Here is an 18,934-nt window from a genome sequence, read left to right as displayed (position 1 = left end):
GTAAAATATTACCAATCAATAATCCAATTTCCCGAGAGGTCCCCTGAGAGACTGGTCGATAGACCCGACGGTATAGTAGAGTACGCTCTCCAAACTTCACCACCCGTGGGATATATTTTAGCCGACGCATCATGACGCGATTAACCTCCCCGTAAAATGGTATAGTAAAATGCATCGTGATCTCATTGTGACTTTGCAGTGATTTAGAAGAAGTACAAGTTTCAGGCCAGGTAAATTATGTTGTAGTTATTGTGAGCTAAAAAATGAGATTTCTCTGGTGCACTTTTTATGTGCACAAATGTAACTGGCTCGACTGAGGCGAGCTTATTTGGTGTAGTAGGATTCTAGGTCAGGGGTATATATATTCTGCTGTGAAAAGAAAATAAATCTACTCATGTATCGTGAATTAAATAAGAGTCAGTTAATCGTAGAATTCATTATGATACAGACTTGTCGCTGTATGTTCATCGTTCCTTCAAGAGATGTCTAAAAACTGAAATGGACTTAAGCAAGTTTTCGTTAAGTCAAAACTAAATTGTATTTATTGTATTATTCAGAATCTAGGAACTTAGCTGAAATATGACTTTGTTCAGTAAACTGAGTCGAAAAGAAAAATCTTAATTGTATTCGGCTATCTAAGTACAATAGTTTGTGGTGCTTTGATCCTCCATCAACCATGTGATTGCTGAGGATAAAACAATCATTCTGCACATAATTCACCAGGTCATTGTTGTTTGAGTTTTACAATAATTAAATGAGATTTCACCTCACTTCTTCAATACCTGAGTGCTCAGAGAGTGGATAAAGTTATTCACAGGCTAATTCATAATCTGGTAGATAGGCACTACCAAATTACTGCATGGTTGGTTTATCGACCAAAGAAAAATATCCACCTTTTTAGCTATTGGGATCAGAACAATACTTCGTACCATATTATCTGATATTGTCTCAACAGGTTGACAGAAACTGACTGATTATTGCCACAATGGCAATTTGTTCTCTTTACTGTGATTTCAATGAAACTTTGCTAAGTCTTGTGTCCAAAGACACCGGTCTACCAAGATGCATCATGGGAACCATTCCACCAGCTGTTCTGCTTCTGTTGATATTGTTGCTTGGTTTGGTTGAGTTGTTCAAGAAGAGAAGGCTACAGACTGATAACCACGGGAGAACTTTATTGCCCGATTTAGAATCGAATTCTGTGGAGGAAATTATCAGTGCACCAGGAAAATCTAGTAAATGCAGAAAGCCTTACAGATGTGTTAAAAAACAATATGAAATGACTAGTAGTTCTATTCAGGCGATAACAAACCCTGCAGGATTTGTTCATGGAGATAATCGTACATCATTTTTGTACACTTTACAACAGTTCTTGCACATTTGTCTTGTATTTGTGCCTATAGCTGACCTCATAGTCAAAGGAACCATAGAACCACAGAGAATTCAAGGCTATGTCATGTTCATGGATGTTGCAATGTTGCTTACCTGGATGTTAACCTTCAGTGTTCTTCGTTCCCAAAGTGCAAGATATTTCAAGGCTCATGTCAGTAGACATTCCTTTGGTCTCTTGCTTTTTTGGTCATTGGCATTTGTTGTTGAGAATTTGTCTTTCATTTCATGGAACAATCCTCACTGGTGGTTTCAAAGAAGTACAAAAATTAAAGAAGCTGAATTTGGTTTGTTTATATCACGTTATGTTCTTAAGTTGTTCATCTTTCTTCTTGGATTGAAAGGACCTGGTCTTTATAAACCACTAGAAGTTCCTGTTGAGGAAAAGCAAAAGTTTCTGGAAGGATCAACGGTAATACAAGTTTTTGCAAGTGATCTCACTTTTCCTTTTGAATGTTTAAAATTCACTGTGCTTGATTGGTAGCCCTGATTATAGGTATCTTCATGGAAAAACATGACAGCAATTTTTTTAAATATTCTCCTTCAAGGAGACCATCAGTGTACCTTAACACAGGACAAAAATTAATTTTAAACATTACCTCATTTTCTTGTGTATGTTCTCCCAAACCATTCAGATGAGTTTGTTGATAATAATTTTGTTGGGGAGGTAACTTTGCTCAAGGAGCCATTTTTCTTGTTTTAGGCATTGGACCGTCGAGGAGAGTCAGCTTTTAAAGGTATCTGGAAGAAAACAAAGTTGCTGTGGCCTTTCTTATGGCCCTCAGACAGGTAAAACAAAAGTTAATTAAACATGTAGCAGACTAGGTTCATCTACATGGCTTGACTCTAATACCCCTGGGAGTGACCATGAAATAATTTTTCTTAAAGATCTCAGTATGATATCATGAAGACAGGTGCTGAGAACAAGGAAAATATCAAAGCTGGGTGATGTTTTGATTTAACAACAAGAAATTATCTGAACTGACATTTAATAAACTTCATCACAGACAGCAAGAACATTTACTTCTGAGATCTTGTGATTGCAATAGTTGAGTGTTTTTGATTTTTAAACAATTTTCTTACTGGGTTAATTTTTTCACAAGGTGGCTACAGTTAAGGGTTGTCCTGTGTTTCTTCATTCTTGGCGCTGGAAGAGCTGGAAATGTTCTTGTTCCATTCATGTACAAAATTATAGGTATGTGGACTTCATGGAATGTATCATTATTGTCAGTATTATTAACAGCAACATTTAACTTAATAGCTACTCAAAATATGGTCAAGTTGCCAGATTTATTGTATTTCTTCCTATCTGTGTTATGAGATGTGGCTGATAGGTTGTTTTCACCAAAAACTTTGACACAGAATTCCTGGTCTATCAATCAGGATCCTGATTATGTTCCTAATGACGTATCCAGTGTCTCATTTGTCTGGGTTATATTTTCAGTGAACCGTCTCACACCTGGAAAGGAAGCAAAGATAACAGATCCATGGCACCTGATTTTGATTTACGTAGCTTTAAGGTTTTTACAAGGAGGTGGTACTGGTGGTATTGGTTTGTTGAATAACATCAAATCCTTTCTGTGGATAAAGATCCAACAGTTTACCAGCAGGACTTTACAAGTGCAGCTCTTTGCTCATCTACATAGGTCAGACTATGAAGTTCAACATACCATAGTTAGCATACTCCCAAATCAGGAGAAATCTGCTACAAACACTGTTTAAGTACAAATTTAGCAAAAATACATTTTCTTGTTGGAGAGTTTATCTGTATGTCTATGGTGATTGAATTTTCCTTTACTTGGTTCCTTTTTGTTGGAAAGATATAGTACATGTTTCGCAGTTGCAGGTGTAGCAGAATACAAAAAAAACATTAATTCAAAGTCACAAATGACTTTATTTGTTAGTCTTTGTGTTATAGGTCTCATAAGAGATTTTGACATAATACAGGGTGAAGTTTTAAATTTAGTTTTCTAGTATATTTACTGGTTCTCATGTTTTAATTATTGCAGCCTGTCACTCCACTGGCATTTGAATCGTAAAACTGGCGAAGTTATCAGAATGGTGGACAGAGGAGCCAACAGTATTTACAACCTTTTAAAGTGTGATTTTTACTGTCATTCTTGAAGAGTCCATCAAATGTTTCTAATTTCTTACTTGAATTATGTTCAATTCTTATTAATACGTGCAAATTTTGCTATGTGAAGGTTAATTCAGTAATTGAACTTAACAGTGAGGGAATATATGAAGATACAGATGTTATTACCCAGTTCTACTGCAAAGTAATGATTTATTTTTCTTCATTTTTTTATTTATTTTTTTTTTCATGTTCTAGTTACCTCCTGTTTACCATTCTTCCCACTTTTGCTGATATTGGAGTAGCTGTTGTTTACTTCATTGTTGCTTTCAATGGCTGGTTTGGACTGTTGATTTTCTTGACTATGGCTTTGTACATTGGTAAGATGATACTGAAAAATGAATTAAACAATGAAGTAAAATTTGCTCTTCTATCCAATGTATTTTAACACATGCCAGTTTATTTAATGCACTAATTATTATATTAACAAAACTTTTTTTTCCATTCAGCCATAACAGTTCTTATCACTGAGTGGCGAACAAAGTATCGACGTGAGATGAATGAGAAAGACAATGCAGCCAAAGCAAAAGCTGTTGATTCTTTATTGAACTTTGAAACTGTGAGTTGTAAATACATCCTCACAGAAGTTTGTTATTGTCAATAGCACATTGCAATGAGAACTTAAGAATTCATAGCTTAATGCAACTTCACACGTTAGGTCACAGTCAGGTGAATGTATAATGTATACAGGCTGATGACAGGTGGTAATCTCACTGCTTTTTTGCACAATATTGCTTTGGTACTGTATGGAGAAGGTACCATTTGATGAGACTCATAAGGTAAAACTTGGGAGATACATTGGCCTTATGGTTAGTGGGCTGGACTTTGGGTAGAGGAGTGTGGGCTTGGGCTATGGCTGGGTCATTGTGTTTTGTTCTTGGGCATGACACTTTACTCTAATAGTGTGTCTCCCTACCTCAGAGTTTAAATGGGTACCTTGGAAGTGTCATGAAAACCTGTTGGGTGGCAAACAGTGATGGATTAGTATCCCATCCAGGGGAATTAGCAGTAGACTTAATCACTTTATGTTACAGAAGCTAGAATAGGCACTGGTGGTTTGGGCCACAGGCTGAAGATGATGTGTGCCCTTTCATTTTACCAGGTGAAATATTACAGTGGAGAAGACTATGAAGTAGAGAGACTGAACATGGCTATTGAAGACTATCAGGTATAAACACATTGTGACTTTCAAGTCTTCAGTTTTTGTTTCTATTCTGGTCATTCTTTCATTCCAAAAGGATACATATCTGAGAATCAGTTGTCTATATATGATAACAATAAACATATTCTGTGTGGATTTATTACTTTATTTCTTTACTATTTTTTTTATAGAAGTGTGAGTGGGACACCATTGCCTCCCTTGCTCTTCTGAACACAGCACAAAACTCTGTAATCACAGGTGGTCTTTTGGGCGGGACATTGTACTGTGCCAAGTTGGTGACTGATGGACAGCTTGGGGTATGTCAGCTGACCAAACCCTCCAGAGCTTTTAGACACAAAATACCTGGTGGAATTTTGACATGAAAGACATGAAGACATACAGTTACTTTGAACTGAGGAATATTGGAACATCAGAGTTCTTTAGATTATGTACATTTAAGGAAGACTTAGTGTAGAGTTTTGATTGCAGTGCCTCCACCAACTGAATCTTAAGCTTACCAAGCTTAATCTCAGATTTGTGTACAAATTACTTAAAAAGACAGCTGAAAATTGTCACATTTCTCTATAGGTTGGGGACTTTGTGTTATTTGTAACATACACACTTCAGCTCTATGTGCCTCTCAATTATTTTGGAACTTACTACAGGTGAGTGAAGAGACTACACAAACTAGTGAAGTTTGTGGAATGCAATAAGCATGCTAACACTCAAGAGAAGCTAGAACTGCAAACATTAAGAACTATTCTAAAACAGAGCTGCAATATATTTTTATAACACATTGAAATGTCTTTCAGATAAAGGCTTTTTTATTCATATATGTACTTTGATCATTTGAGTTACTGAACTAAAACAGAGCTTGTACTTTTTAACTTCAGAATGATTCAGCAGTCATTTATTGACATGGAAAACATGTTTGATCTCTTTCAACAGAAAAGACAGGTAACATACCATGAATGGTGCCTTCACCAATTGTTATTTTGAAATTTCGTTTAGTTTGGATCCGTTCCATTCGACAGGGCGATCCTACTAATCACTTCTAACTAAAGAAAGGCGGCCGCATTTCTGATGCTCGTGCATCACGTTTCTCGTGGGGAAAGTTGTCAAATTTCTGCATCTGCGTCTATAAATAACAAGCAGTAAAGGTGACCTTTATGATATTTGTTTTGACAGGTACTAGATGTACCCCATGCCCCAGATCTACAAGTACCTAGTGGTCTGATAGAGTTTCGACAAGTCAACTTTTCCTACAATCCACAGTAAGTGTGCTTTGAGAAAATATACTGCAAATGATGAGTAAGAGGAATAAGGAGCCACATGTGAAAGTTGAAGTAGATTTTTACTTGATTAATTATGTCACTTTTCCACAGTCCCGCAGTGTGTATGTGACTCTGAAACGTTTTGTAACCGATACTTATTTTTCCTTCTCGATTTGTCTTTTGTGATACGAGTACAGGGTACGACAAGAAAGTAGTTTGAATAACATTTGTCCGTGGAGATCTTTGGTCCCCTGGTGGAATCCAGAGCTGCGTTACCGATCAGTTTAGAAAAGTATTTTCCCCACCCATCCCCCTTCCCCCTCTTCCCCCTCCCCCCCCCCCACTTGTGCTTGTCAACATGCTTGAGACAGAAATGCTCTGCAAAGTGGTGACTTAAGTTCTTTTTAAATCACAGAAAACAAATTCTGAAGGATGTGACTTTCACAGTGTATCCTGGTCAGACGTTAGCACTTGTTGGTCCATCTGGGAGTGGTAAAAGTACCATTATACGACTTCTCTATCGCTTCTATGACCTGGACTCGGGAACGATCTCTATTGATGGACAAAATATCGCAGAGGTCTCTTATGTTATTTCTTACATTAACTTACAGTGTGGCCTACGTAACCCTGCCAGCCCAACCTTTATAAGCTTCCCGCTTCTAAGGCGTATAAATTAAGAAACCGCTGCTCGGGGGGGGGGGGGGGGGGAGGAGGAGGGATGATGGTAATTTTTTATTAAGAGTCCTCTGTTCTCTTGAAAGTGCAAAACAAGGACTCGTTTGTCATAAAAAGAATTTATTGAAATGAGAATGAAACAACGTACAAACCTTCACAGTGACGAGTGCACATCCAATTGTGTCAATCATAGCTTTATATTTCCTAACGGCTGGGGAGAAACTGAAAGAGTCTTCTATTGTGGAATTCTACATACATCCGTCTTTGGCAGCTTAATCCGTTGCGCGAATCCAAAGTAATCGGCCCGCGCAAACGATTTTTCAGGGATGCGTAAGGGGATTTGTTGAAGTCTATCAGAAGTTAAACGGCGTGAGACAAACAGCAGGAGAACTTAAGTAGTTTATTCATTTATACTAAATGAAAAACACCTCTGTCATTTTCTGCGTTCTCTCCAGGTCACTCAGAAGTCTCTCCGTAATGCCATAGGAGTGGTTCCTCAGGACACAGTCCTATTTAACAACAACATAAGGTAGTGCGGGCGGGATAACGTTATGGGAAGGACAAGTTGGGAAGGTGGGATATGAGGGAGGGAGGTGTTAGTGGAAACTTATCAATAACCATGAGAATAACACTTAGTTGGGAAGGTGGGATATGAGGGAGGGAGGTGTTAGTGGAAACTTATCAATAACCATGAGAATAACACTTAGTTGGGAAGGTGGGATCATATGAGGGAGGGAGCCGGGTGTTAGTGCAAACTTATCAATAACCATGAGAATAACACTTTAGAAACCACCACACCAGAGGCCCTATCAAGGAAAAGTTTTGCCCCCTAGATGTTTGTCTCTCTTTTTTCGCTCATACCAGCATTTCTTGCTCCAGTGAACTGTGATTTCACAAGAACTGTGTTTTCTCAACTTGTAGCTTGGATAGTGAGTTCCCGAGAGATACTTTTCCATGTGTTTTCTGTCAGGTTCAACATTCAATATGGCAGAATAACCGCCTCTGAAACGGAGGTAGAGGAAGCCGCAGCAGCAGCCGACATTCATGATAGGATTTTAACTTTCCCCAATGGTAGGTGTTGAACAACTACATAAATAAATTGTAACACTGTTACTATTGCATGTATCACAATACCTAATAACAATCCTTTTCGTCAGGTTATCAGACAGTCGTTGGTGAGCGCGGGCTTAAACTAAGCGGAGGAGAGAAACAGCGTGTTGCAATAGCCAGAACACTGCTGAAGAACCCGCCGCTTGTTCTCCTAGATGAGGTATTTACCCTCACTGCGGCTTTAGGTGATTTTCTTCTCTTTATAACAAAAAAACAAACAAACAAACAATCGCTCACTTATGGTTTGTTTTATTTTATTCCAGGCAACCTCAGCGTTAGACACTCAGACTGAACGTAACATTCAGGCCTCACTTAACAGAATGTGCGTCAACAGAACTACAATTGTAGTTGCCCACAGGTAAGCAAAGTGAAAACATTCTGTGTGTGTCTTGTTCTTGTCAATTTTCTCTCCATAAATCTTGCCAAGTTCACCTATTTCTGGTTACGATAAGCTTGGAACGTCAGCTTTAAAACTCTTTACGGTGACCAATTTACGTTATCAACTCAGTTGATAATACTAAATTACCCTGTTATAATCTCCCACCCGACGCAGCACCACATTTTGTTTAGAAACTTACCCCCTTTGTGGAAAATAATTTGACAGCTTTTATCTCCTTTAGATTATCCACGATTGTAAACGCAGATCAGATTCTTGTTGTGCGCGAGGGCGAGATTATCGAAAGAGGAAGGTAAAGGCCGGCATTTTTCTTGTTTGTTTTTTCTCTTTTTTTTTGGTTGTTATATGTGCGATAGAACTTACGTTGATGGTGTTTTTTCTTCTTTCTTCTTTTATTAATGACAGACACGAGGAGTTGGTATCAGAAGGCGGTGTGTATGCGAACATGTGGCTTCACCAACAGAAAGCAGAGGATAAGGAAACAGACAACAGCAATACAGACAGCCTGGAGGAAGAGAGCGGGCTGATATGAACGCAGAATTGAAATATGAAGAATTGTCTTTGAAGACCCTTTCTTGACAAAAACAAAAAGAAACGCTTGGTTTGGGTAAAATATAGCGGAAATAAATGAATGAAGTACACGATACAGCACCAATGCTGGTCCAATACTTGTGCCACGCTGTGCCTATGCTTTCCCACTGAGTGCTAGCACAGTACCGATGCTGGTTTTAAAATTGATAGTTGTATATATTCAGCAGCACATTATTTATTAGTGAGCTTCTAAGATGTACATGTATTTCACATCAAGTTCAAGACAACGCTTTCGTTTCCCTGACTTTTAAGTTCCTGTTACACTGAGGAAAACTATCTTGTTTATGTGAGTAAACCTGAAAATTTTTTCCACTTGTAAAGGTCTTTTAAGTGTTGGGCGTCAAAAATATCTTTGAAATGGTGACTTGGTTACTTGATAGCTTGGTAGTATAATATGATGTAACCACTTAAATTGCTGTACTGGTTTCCGTTGGTCAAGTTCTGTTCTAATTCTGTAAAATTTAAAGCAATAGTTCATGAGATAGTGACAATATTCAAGGAAAGCAGCCGATTGCGGGCATCGTGTATCGGTTGTTATAACCTTGTCTCACAATTGTTAGAAAATGCGAGTAACGTAACAAATAATGTTAGTTAGAGCACTGCTGCCGTCAAATGAGCAGAATCACTTTGGTTTCCTCTGTCTGTGTCAAAAATGTTTGCCAATCGGAAATCTTTGCAAAGTCAAACAGATACAATAATTTTCCCGTTTGCCAAACCAAGAAGGGGGTTAGGGACTCCTCCCAGACGGCTGTTCTTTTAGTGTGATAATGGTAGGAATAGAAGGGAAACCGCTGACAACATTTTCCTCCTCTTTATTTAATACTATTTTACACATTCATTATATTTATCCTAAGCGGATACTCCCTAAGCCAGGACGATAGAAGATTAGTTTCCTACAAACACAAGTTTCAGTAATTCGTTTTCCCGTTCACTCTGTTATATTCTGACTTGATGTATGGGGAAAAGTGTAAATACTGTAATCTGAAAATTGTTTTTTTCGCTTGTTTGTTCACAAGTCATCCGTGTGATACTTGATCAGAAATCCCCTATAGGATTTTTCAAGGAAAGGCTTCTAGGAAGAAAATCTGTACTTGCTCTACTCTTAGAGAGAGAGAGAGAGAGAGATTCATTTCCTCCATGATGAATGTAAGCATTTTATTCGTAATTAAGCTGGTTAGACGTGATAAAACAACTCTCCCGGCAGTATCTCGCCGACGACACAACTCACCTGTTTTCATTTTCTATAAGTACTTTTTCTGGCTCCCAAAGCAAACCTAGGATATCCTGCTTTTTGCCTTGATAAGGTTGCCCTGCTCTGGTTTAAAGTCAAAAAGAGGCAATATAATTTTGATTGGTTCTGTCTTATAATCTATTGGAGGAAAGACGCGTAGATGACGTCGCCATTTACAACTTTTTGCGTCTTAATCATAAAACAAGTTGCCATGAATCTTTCTGTAATAGATGTGTGCCACTTTCTTGTTCTTAGCACATTGACGTCATTTGTGATCTCTGACTGAACAACTTCCTTATAAAAACTCCAACCTCAGCTCACAGGTATCGTATGTGCCATTTGATACTCACCACGTGCGTTCGTGAGATCCGTTCAACAGGGTATTACTCGAGTCACTTTAAGCCTTTCAGTCCACTTACCATAAGAAGAGCACAACATTATGAAAGATATGTTGCATGCAGTTTGAAGAAAAAGAATGAAAAGACAAGGTACACATGCGGACATAACAAGCTGTGTCGTATGGCCGGCATTATTGATGGTTGGGTTTTGTCTTAAGCTGAACATAGTGCCGTATGCATCGCGCATATATTGTTATTCGTATTATCACTCAACAGTCTTTAGGTGAATAGGATATAGTTATAACAATTATAAATCACGAGTTTAAAATCTGTCCCAATGGATCACAAGAGCTTTAACATTTGTCTATGTTAAGACAGCTTTTCTGCTTTCTCTTGGATTGTTTACACTGATCAGGCTCATATTGTCCAGGAGAGAAGGATTATTGAAAAAACGGTCACAATCTTATCCATTCCCCTCCCCCCTCCTCAACCATACTCTCTCTCTCTCTCTCTGAACGAGTTTATGACCTTAGATATAATTTTCATCACTCACTTGCAATAGTGGTAGAACTCAAAGAGCTTTCCTTATTTTCGCCTAACCCTCACATCTGTGGATGTGGTGCCAGCAAACATGTTAGAATGTGCTGTTATTTCATTGAATGGTTGCCAAGTGCTAGTGCAACCCACTTATGCCCTAGGCGTAGTCTTAAATCTGTTAACTATAAATAGCAAAAACTTAATAGAATTTACTCATTATCAGTTAGGATTCAGTTAATTTTAGGGCGTTGATAGTATTATATACATGTGAGAAAATTTCGTTTTTAGATTAATCAAATAGGCTTTGAACGAATGAATTCGCGTTTGGGAATGAAGCAATTGCGGAAGTTTTGCCAATGTTTTGTTGTTAAAGAACATTGCGTGCAGGAAGTGGCCCACAGCCCCACTCAGACAGAGATTAGCTCATGTAAATTAACACTCGGATCCAGCTACAGGAATTTTCTAGACTCGCTCTGGTTTCCGCTTCTTGTCTAATGGATGGATGTGTTCCTTAGCAGTCCTTTAGTACCTCCGCACTACCATCTTTACGCATAACTTTCTGTTGTCCCAGTACCGCCTAGATTAGTCCTTCGCCACGTTTTTTTTCTAATCTGGAGGTAAATGATTTTAGGCAAAGGGTTCATTTAGCGACTTGACAGGGGTTAAGCTTTTCCAGGAACGTTTGGCAAAAGTTAATTCCATCGGAAAATTAATTTTTACTGGATATGATAGCCGGCTATGTGATAGCTAAGGGATGTTACCTTAATACTTGTCAGAGTAAAGTTAACGGTGACTGATTTTATTGTAGTTGATAACGATGTTGTTGTATTTTTCTTTTTCATCGAAAAGTCTGCATCAGATCATGAGTAATAGCTCTAAAACACTTCTTGATATTACTCTGTCGTGAGAAAGCGCCTTTGAGAGGCTGAACATATTCACTTTTTGATCAGTGTAATCTCTCTTCTAAAAATCAGTGGGTTTTTAACGTTCGTTGCTTTGCTTATATGCCCAAATGCTTATTGCTGTGCGTATTACCGAGTTGATACAATCGTTGGCTGGAAATCTAACAGACTAGGTCAGTTTAGATCTCCATTTGAAACATCAGTCTTCCTTTCAGCTCTAGTAAGTTTTTGTCTCCAGGTTTAGTTGAAGCAGTTGAATATCACCAAGGGGGAGGGGAGGGGAGGGCTAATAAATTTCCTCTCGGAGGAAAATTATAAAAACGTTTTGTCAATTCTTTTGATCATCATTATTCCGTTTGGATGCGGGAGTATGCGTGGAGTCTTGGCTGAATCTTACATCGATTATAGCTGTTGACTGATCGCACATATGATACTAATGAAAAGCTATTCAGATGGCCATATTAGGAATATCTGACATCGTAATAGGATTATTACTAAGCGCCAATTAATTCCAATGATCCTGTTAATGTCGGTAGATCAGCCGTAGATAAATCACACACACCATATGAGAGTTCTTTCAGAGATTGACTTAAAATAATCAAAGTGCCTGGAGGATGAATGTAAACGTGCGATTTGTTTCAACAAATGTATTCTTGTAATGTGTAAAGCTCATTAAAGTTCCTCTCACCTTGGGGATAATTCTCAGTGGCTAATAAATTTAAACAATCAATCATCTTGGATTAGATCAATTACAGACAGGAAAATTCCAGCAGTGATTAATTTCTTTCCAGAAAATGGAGAAAAAAAAGATAATTCGAAAAAAATGGGTATTCATATGATACAGATAGATGATCAAGTTTTGACATAGCTGGCAGCTTACACTCGTGTTATAGAATTGAAGGCACGAACGAAACAAAGAGTAAGAAGTAAGCTTTATATCTCAATATTATTAGGGTTGCTATACTCGGATTATTATAGGGTACGATTAATGACAAGAAAACTTAGTATGCTAGAGGTGCCATACTCTGTAATTCACTTATTTTGCGAGCAATCAGCGATAGCAGCTGTCACATTGCCATATTCCCACGCATGGTTTTATTTCGCTTAGCACTATCTATACTTCAAAGGTTCCTAAGCTGCATTTCCACTTTGAAAGAAATGTGAGACTAGACTCTCTGCAAAGGCTTGCAAGATGACAAGATTGAATAAAAAAGTTTTCAAGACGAGAGAGTTACCAAGCGCCACTCCTTTCTGTGGTATGCACGTACACTCCTTCGATAGGGCCGAGTTCAAACTTCACATCTGGCTGAATAAGATCAATCAGGTATCATCAAGAGCTAAAGATCGATATCCTGTGTTTATCTGCGCCGCTTCGATCCACTCAAACGACATCCCGCCGCGTTTTCTTGAAGATTAATTAATACACAATTGAGACCCATCCATGCTTCAGATGAATGAAATTTTAATCTTTGACTTCCTAAGAGGCTTTCCTTAATTTCAGTTGTCGCTTAGGAAAGATCTCTTTTGACAGAAGGAATCCTGATGTTGTCTGAAATGACCGCCGAGAAGAAAAAGATATATATATTTTTTAAAGCTTAAAACTGTTTATTGAAAACTCCGAATTTATAACTTTAATAGTAAGGCGAAGTATAAGAAAGTTTTATTCAAGCTAAATGACCACATTGTAATTCTTTATCCTTCACCTTGACATTATGCGCTTTGCTTTTCAGAACCAAAATAAATAAGGTCGTAGAGGCCCCCTGTGCTCTGATTTCACGGCTTAACACTTCATTACTGAACTGATGATCACAAATGGATTCAAGGTCTTTAAAACATAGATGAGAAGAAACTCACAAGCCATCACTATTCAACTGAACATCAGAAAGTCACATTGATCATCATTATTATACACTTTCATGATTCAAAATTGAAGGAAATCGGTTGGAAAGTTTACACATATGGAACAATTATGGGCTTTTTTTTCTATAATACTGACGTCAGTGACTACCAAAAAAATCACATTGCACCCAAGTAAAAACTTAAGATATGTGAACATTTCCTTTCAGACGATCATTGAAACTTTCATTTATCCGTTGATAAACTTAAACTTTAAGCATATTTTGCTCCAAATGCAATCAAATGCGTCGTAAATAAACAAATAGCGCGAATTCCGTCAAATCCTCGAATTCTGTCTTACCGACAATTTAAAGTGTTGATAACCCAGAGGTCATATCTGCGGCACTCGTGCCGTCGCTTTATGGACAAATAATTTTCGCCGACTTGGGATAAGAAACTTAGTCGTTAGACACGCCTAGAAATGTGATTTCTTGACAAAAATAAATCGACCCAACGGGAGAGCTATTATCTTTTGTAAAAACACTTCCATAAGATTTTTCATTTTTGGAACAGAATCTACAATCTTCCCTTCTTTGCTATGGGAAACTGTCTAATCGACAAAAATTAGAGCATTCCATGCAGTGCTCAAGGTTTTTTTTCTTTCGGTGATGCCTCAGATAGAGGGTTGATAGGTGCATGCAGAGGTTGCCCACATTAGACAATAAGATTGTTACTGGTATGTCATCAGTTCATTTTACTTATTGTTTTTATGACAATTTTAATCATCACAAATTTCAGCTGATTTGGCCTCTACTTGCTAGATATAAGACCAACGTTGGCAATCGGTTCGTTTTGTGGAGTAACCCAGCACCGGCGTGCAATCGGTCGAAATTGCTCTGAACAATTCCAGCAGACGGCGTTAAAATGAAGCTGTTGATGATGTGTTTACTTCTTACTTTCCATTCCTACCACGAAGCACTGTCGGGTCAATCTTACGAACAATACCTCTCTGATCTGGAACAGATTCACGTGCAAATGTTCAAGGAAAAACTGCTGAAAGAGCTTGGATTGTCTTCAGTCCCAAACATCTCTAAAGAACAAACACCCAAGTTTCCGAAGTTTTTCAAAGATTACCTCGAGTCGGAACTGAAAGACTTTGCTGCAAAACATACTGATTCGAACAACCTGAAGACTGGGAAGGAAGATGTGTTCTTATTTGCTAAGCAAGGTACGTTTTGTTTTAGAACGACAATGATAAAACTGTGCATGATGTACAATTTTAAAACTATCTTAGGATTTAACAAAAAGGCAGAAGAGGTCAAACAGAGACAGTTCTTGTTCATCTGTGACGGGTCTATTGCGTACATCTGAGGCAATCAAATGATTTTCAAAGGACACCATCGTCGCGAGTCAATTTAAGATGTCTGTTTGTAGTAAGTGGTCAATAGCTTTGATTAGTAAAGCTTAGCAATGAAGTGGGCACAAGGAAATATATTGCAATTGAACTTACGTAATGAGACTGACATGCTGCAAAATGTTATGAAATATGAAGATACCTTAGATTTTTCTGATAATTTTTGCTTAAATATATATTTCAGTTACTTCACAACCTAATGGAGGTAGAATGAATTACATCTTCAATTCGAGATCCAGAAATTCAAATCTGATGATTAGATCTGCAACTCTATGGATTCACCTGGCAGAATCACTCTCTACAACGGTTGACAAGAAACCGAACCACAGCAACAGCGATTTGCACCTTTACAAGAAATACATATCGGCTACAGAAAATGGTTATAGCATGACAAGACAGCTTTTCCACTCCGAACGTTTGAAGGCGGCTGCTGGCTGGCATAAAGTAACAGTGACCGGTACAGTGAAAGAATGGTTCTCTCTTCATGTAGACCATGATCTCGGCTTGGATGTTGAAATGAAAGGAACGCCATCTCTGGTGATTGGGAATGTTAGCGACAACGCTACTGGGCAGACACTTCAGCCATTTCTTGCAGTCGAAGCGGAAGAGAAGCAGTCCTTAAACCGAAAGAAAAGAGATAGAGTGTTAACAAATTGCTCCACCACCGCCCCGTTGACATGCTGCTTACACGAGTGGAGAGTTAATTTCTCCGCAATCGGCTTGCATTTCGTGCACCTTCCCAAAACTGCAACTGTTAACTTCTGCGCTGGTAGCTGTAAGTCTTCCGGTCTGTACAGGCCGTCACCCGCCGCTCGATTGAACATGCTGAAACGCCTCTATGGCCGTAGGGTGCAAGATTTACAGTGCTGTAGGCCACTTTTTATGGAAAGCGAGACATTACTTGTCGTACTTGAAAACGGAACAACTTCAACACATTTGATCTCTAGAATGAAAGCCAAATCTTGCCAATGTTCTGTTTAATAACTGGTCACGACAAGCCTAGGTACCCACTCGATAGCTGTGATGACATGGAAAATTTATGGCTATAACTTCTATGGGCTATAAAAAAAGATGTTTAGAATAACATTGGAATCTTAGAGTTGATGACCTTTCGCGTGACATTAGAGAATTTTTTTCTTTAAACAACCATTGTGTTTGTACAAAGCCCATCAGGGCGGCTGTAGAGGCTATAGTTGTACTATAAAATACTATCGGGTTTGTAATTTGATGCTTTTTCCCAGAGTTAAAGTGTAAGAAGAGATTTTTGAGTCTTTTTTTCTTTTTTCATACTAATTCTCGTGTATTGTTCATGACGTATCTGTTTTTTAAGGCTTCTAAAATCAAATAATACGTTGAGAGTCATATTTGGATATTTTTTATTTTAGAATACATCATAATAACGCTAGTATTCCATGATGTTTTGCTTTTCTTTTTGTTTAGGTTCCTTTCTTGTTTGTGTTCTTTGCCTTTTTCCAGAGGTCCAATGTCCTTTTTTTGGGTTTTTTGCTTATGGCTTGGAAATCATAACGTCTGGTAGGCATTACACACGGCCACGGAAACAAGAACGCGGCAAAACAAAACGTTTAATCAGTAGAACAATAGTTCTGCACGTCCAATTTAAACATAAGTCATTTCCAAACTTCTTCTGCCTAGCAGCCACGGTGGAAATTTGGTAACGCTGAAAACGGAAGCCTGACTCCAAATTCCTCGCGTTTTTTGTTTAAACTTGACTTGTCTACACATATCAGCCTAAAGGGGAACTATGGCGCTGTTAGACGGAGACAGTAATAGGCAACGAGCTTTTCATCAAAATCTCCAGGGGAATGGAACTTTGTTTTTTAATTGACGTTATCCCAGGTGTCGCCCTCGTTAAATTCTCAAGAGGGTCTGAATGAGTTAACCGACTAGCTACAAGTAAACACTGAGTAAACAAGTAAACACTAACCGACTACCTTCATGGTCCGACATTATCGACATTTTCAATCAGAAGGAAGAACATTCTAGCTTAGGAGGTAGCTACTTTAGATTTAAGATTCGGTTAAATTCTAGAATTTCTTGTCATCAAATGTATTTTATGGCCGAGTAGGCGTGCGGGCTCAATTCCAGAACAGCGTCCGGTACTCGAGGTTGCTCCTATGTATTACTTGACAAATGTGAATAACTAACCTGAATTTTTAATCATTGACTGAGATTAACCAACACAGATCGAAAATTTTAACCAACTACCGACAATATAAAGAAATTTTAACTGACTACTGATTTGAGGAATAAGGATCTCCCCCCACCCCCCATTCAGACTCTTCCCCACTGTCATCAAGCAACCCAAAAATAAGAATAGCAAAGTTAATAATTTAATGAAGAGACATATTTTGTACTTAGCGCTCACTTAAGCCTGCTGTCCAGCGGCGTACTTAATATAAAATCTGTTCTTAGTGGTTACGAAATCAGCTTTCCAAAGTCATTCGTTTAGAGTGGATTGCAAGTTAAATTTCGGGCAAAGTCTAAGTCAAGAGTGTGGTACGTAAGTCGATGATGTTCAGTAATGTAATCACTGACATCACTACTTTTTCGTCACTCGTTTGTGTTCGTGTCAACAGATGTCAACCCTTGCCAGCTCTCTACCAACGACTTTTCACGACATAAATATCACAAACGAATCAAACAGAGCGACCTCACTTTACTGACAATCCAGTTTTCGTGGTTTGCTATTTTGATTTGGAAATCTTTTGACCCAGTCGTATTGGACCTATCGGACCTATCAGAAAATTATGGCCCTCGCAAAAGAAGAAAAAGAGCAAACTGATTTAGTATTAAAATTACCGGTTGTTGGACCACCTTGGTTGTATAAAGCCAATAGACCGCCCTTTCTATCGGTTTACCGGCGTAATAACTTGCGCGGGATGTTAGGAGAACACATAACAAACTTTTCGAGTTTTCTCCCAACATCCCAAGTGGGTTATTACGCCGCTAAACCGATAGAAAGTGCGGTCTATTGGTCTGATAAGTACGGGTTGACCGTTGTAATAGACGATAGGTTTTGACCAATCATGGCGCTCGTAGTATCTCAGTTACGTTATAAAATTGGATCCGATCAAATCTGGTCAGGTGACCTGCTAACACTGAGACAGCAGCTGGGGGAGGGAAGAGATTGGTGAGAGACAGGGTAAGTCTTACGCGACCCTTTCCCCCACGTCCAGAGGATTAATCTGCGTTTTTTTCGGCCCCAGATTCCTCAGATCGTGGGAGAAAAACCAGGGGCTAACTGATACAATCCTCCTCAAAATGAATTTTCTTTCAACCTCCTCCTACTCAAGATGAAAACAAAAAAAAGTTGAAACTGGATTCTAATGTCCGTTTGTAAAAGGCACAAACAGTTCACTGATCCGGCTTTCAAAAAACCGCAGAGTATATCGTTGTCTCCCAAGCTCTCCGCCCCAGATTATAACGTCGTTAGTAAAGCCTCGTCGACAATTGCCTTTGTCATGTTTCCACTTGTCACTTGCTCAGTATCCGCTTGCAGCAGATAAAACAACTTATACCAGGTATCATCTCCCCTTTGCCCTCTACGTTCCTCAACCTCACGAACGGAATGAATTACTCACGAATCGTAAAATGAATGATCATCCATTTGACGTTCATGAAGGAGCTGCACACTACCACTTTCCTCGCTTTTATACAAGAGAAAACCAAACAAAAAAAAGACAGTCCTCTTAGCAAAAACCTACTTGACGCTCCTGTTTATGTGAAGAAGAAAATCCAAACAAATTTATCGAAACCACGACAAAGAAAATAGAACATACAAAAGAACATGGTATTCATGACGAATGACCTCACGTAGGTGGCTGCTCGGCCAACAGACCAGACAGTAATTCTTTGTTCCTTAAACTGAATAAGTCATTTATTTTAATTTCATTTAATCATCTATCTAATTACCTTTTTTTATTCATTATTATTGAGTATTGGGG

The 18,934-nt window shown here is 38.4% G+C and overlaps 2 protein-coding genes and 1 long non-coding RNA gene across 4 annotated transcripts; 2 read left to right on the top strand and 1 right to left on the bottom strand.

Moving 5' to 3' along the window:
- The first annotated feature begins 95 nt into the window (after window positions 1-95).
- On the top strand, window positions 96-9,018 carry LOC131799150 (ATP-binding cassette sub-family B member 6-like). Of its 2 annotated transcripts, XM_059116826.2 has the most exons (20): window positions 96-230; window positions 956-1,801; window positions 2,093-2,178; window positions 2,493-2,584; window positions 2,834-3,035; window positions 3,399-3,488; window positions 3,722-3,843; window positions 3,973-4,082; window positions 4,626-4,691; window positions 4,856-4,981; window positions 5,253-5,329; window positions 5,558-5,621; window positions 5,853-5,938; window positions 6,354-6,516; window positions 7,069-7,142; window positions 7,584-7,684; window positions 7,771-7,883; window positions 7,987-8,081; window positions 8,344-8,412; window positions 8,526-9,018. In XM_059116826.2, exons 2-20 carry the CDS (start codon window positions 986-988, stop codon window positions 8,650-8,652), a joined length of 2,679 nt encoding a protein of 892 aa, XP_058972809.2. In that variant the 5' UTR covers window positions 96-230; window positions 956-985; the 3' UTR covers window positions 8,653-9,018. The 2 variants fall into 2 exon arrangements, with proteins under 2 accessions (XP_058972809.2, XP_066029393.1); XM_066173296.1 differs by lacking the exons at window positions 7,584-7,684; window positions 7,771-7,883; window positions 7,987-8,081; window positions 8,344-8,412; window positions 8,526-9,018 and adding an exon at window positions 7,329-7,574 and having other exon boundaries at window positions 7,069-7,186.
- A 17-nt stretch (window positions 9,019-9,035) lies between these two features.
- On the bottom strand, window positions 9,036-10,925 carry LOC136283854 (uncharacterized). The gene is made up of 3 exons (XR_010718955.1): window positions 10,834-10,925; window positions 9,940-10,026; window positions 9,036-9,163 (listed from the first exon to the last, which is right to left on the bottom strand). It is a non-coding gene; the product is annotated as an uncharacterized lncRNA (long non-coding RNA).
- A 3,215-nt stretch (window positions 10,926-14,140) lies between these two features.
- LOC131799168 (inhibin beta chain-like) lies at window positions 14,141-16,377 on the top strand. Its single transcript, XM_059116861.2, has 3 exons — window positions 14,141-14,291; window positions 14,377-14,783; window positions 15,154-16,377. Exons 2-3 carry the CDS (start codon window positions 14,480-14,482, stop codon window positions 15,948-15,950), a joined length of 1,101 nt encoding a protein of 366 aa, XP_058972844.2. The 5' UTR covers window positions 14,141-14,291; window positions 14,377-14,479; the 3' UTR covers window positions 15,951-16,377.
- The last annotated feature ends 2,557 nt before the right edge of the window (window positions 16,378-18,934 follow it).

This window comes from Pocillopora verrucosa, chromosome 10 (assembly GCF_036669915.1).
Source record: "Pocillopora verrucosa isolate sample1 chromosome 10, ASM3666991v2, whole genome shotgun sequence".
NCBI classification, from domain to species: Eukaryota; Metazoa; Cnidaria; class Anthozoa; order Scleractinia; family Pocilloporidae; genus Pocillopora; species Pocillopora verrucosa.
Note: the sequence above shows the minus strand (reverse complement) of the source record. Positions and strands in the feature narration are given on the sequence as shown.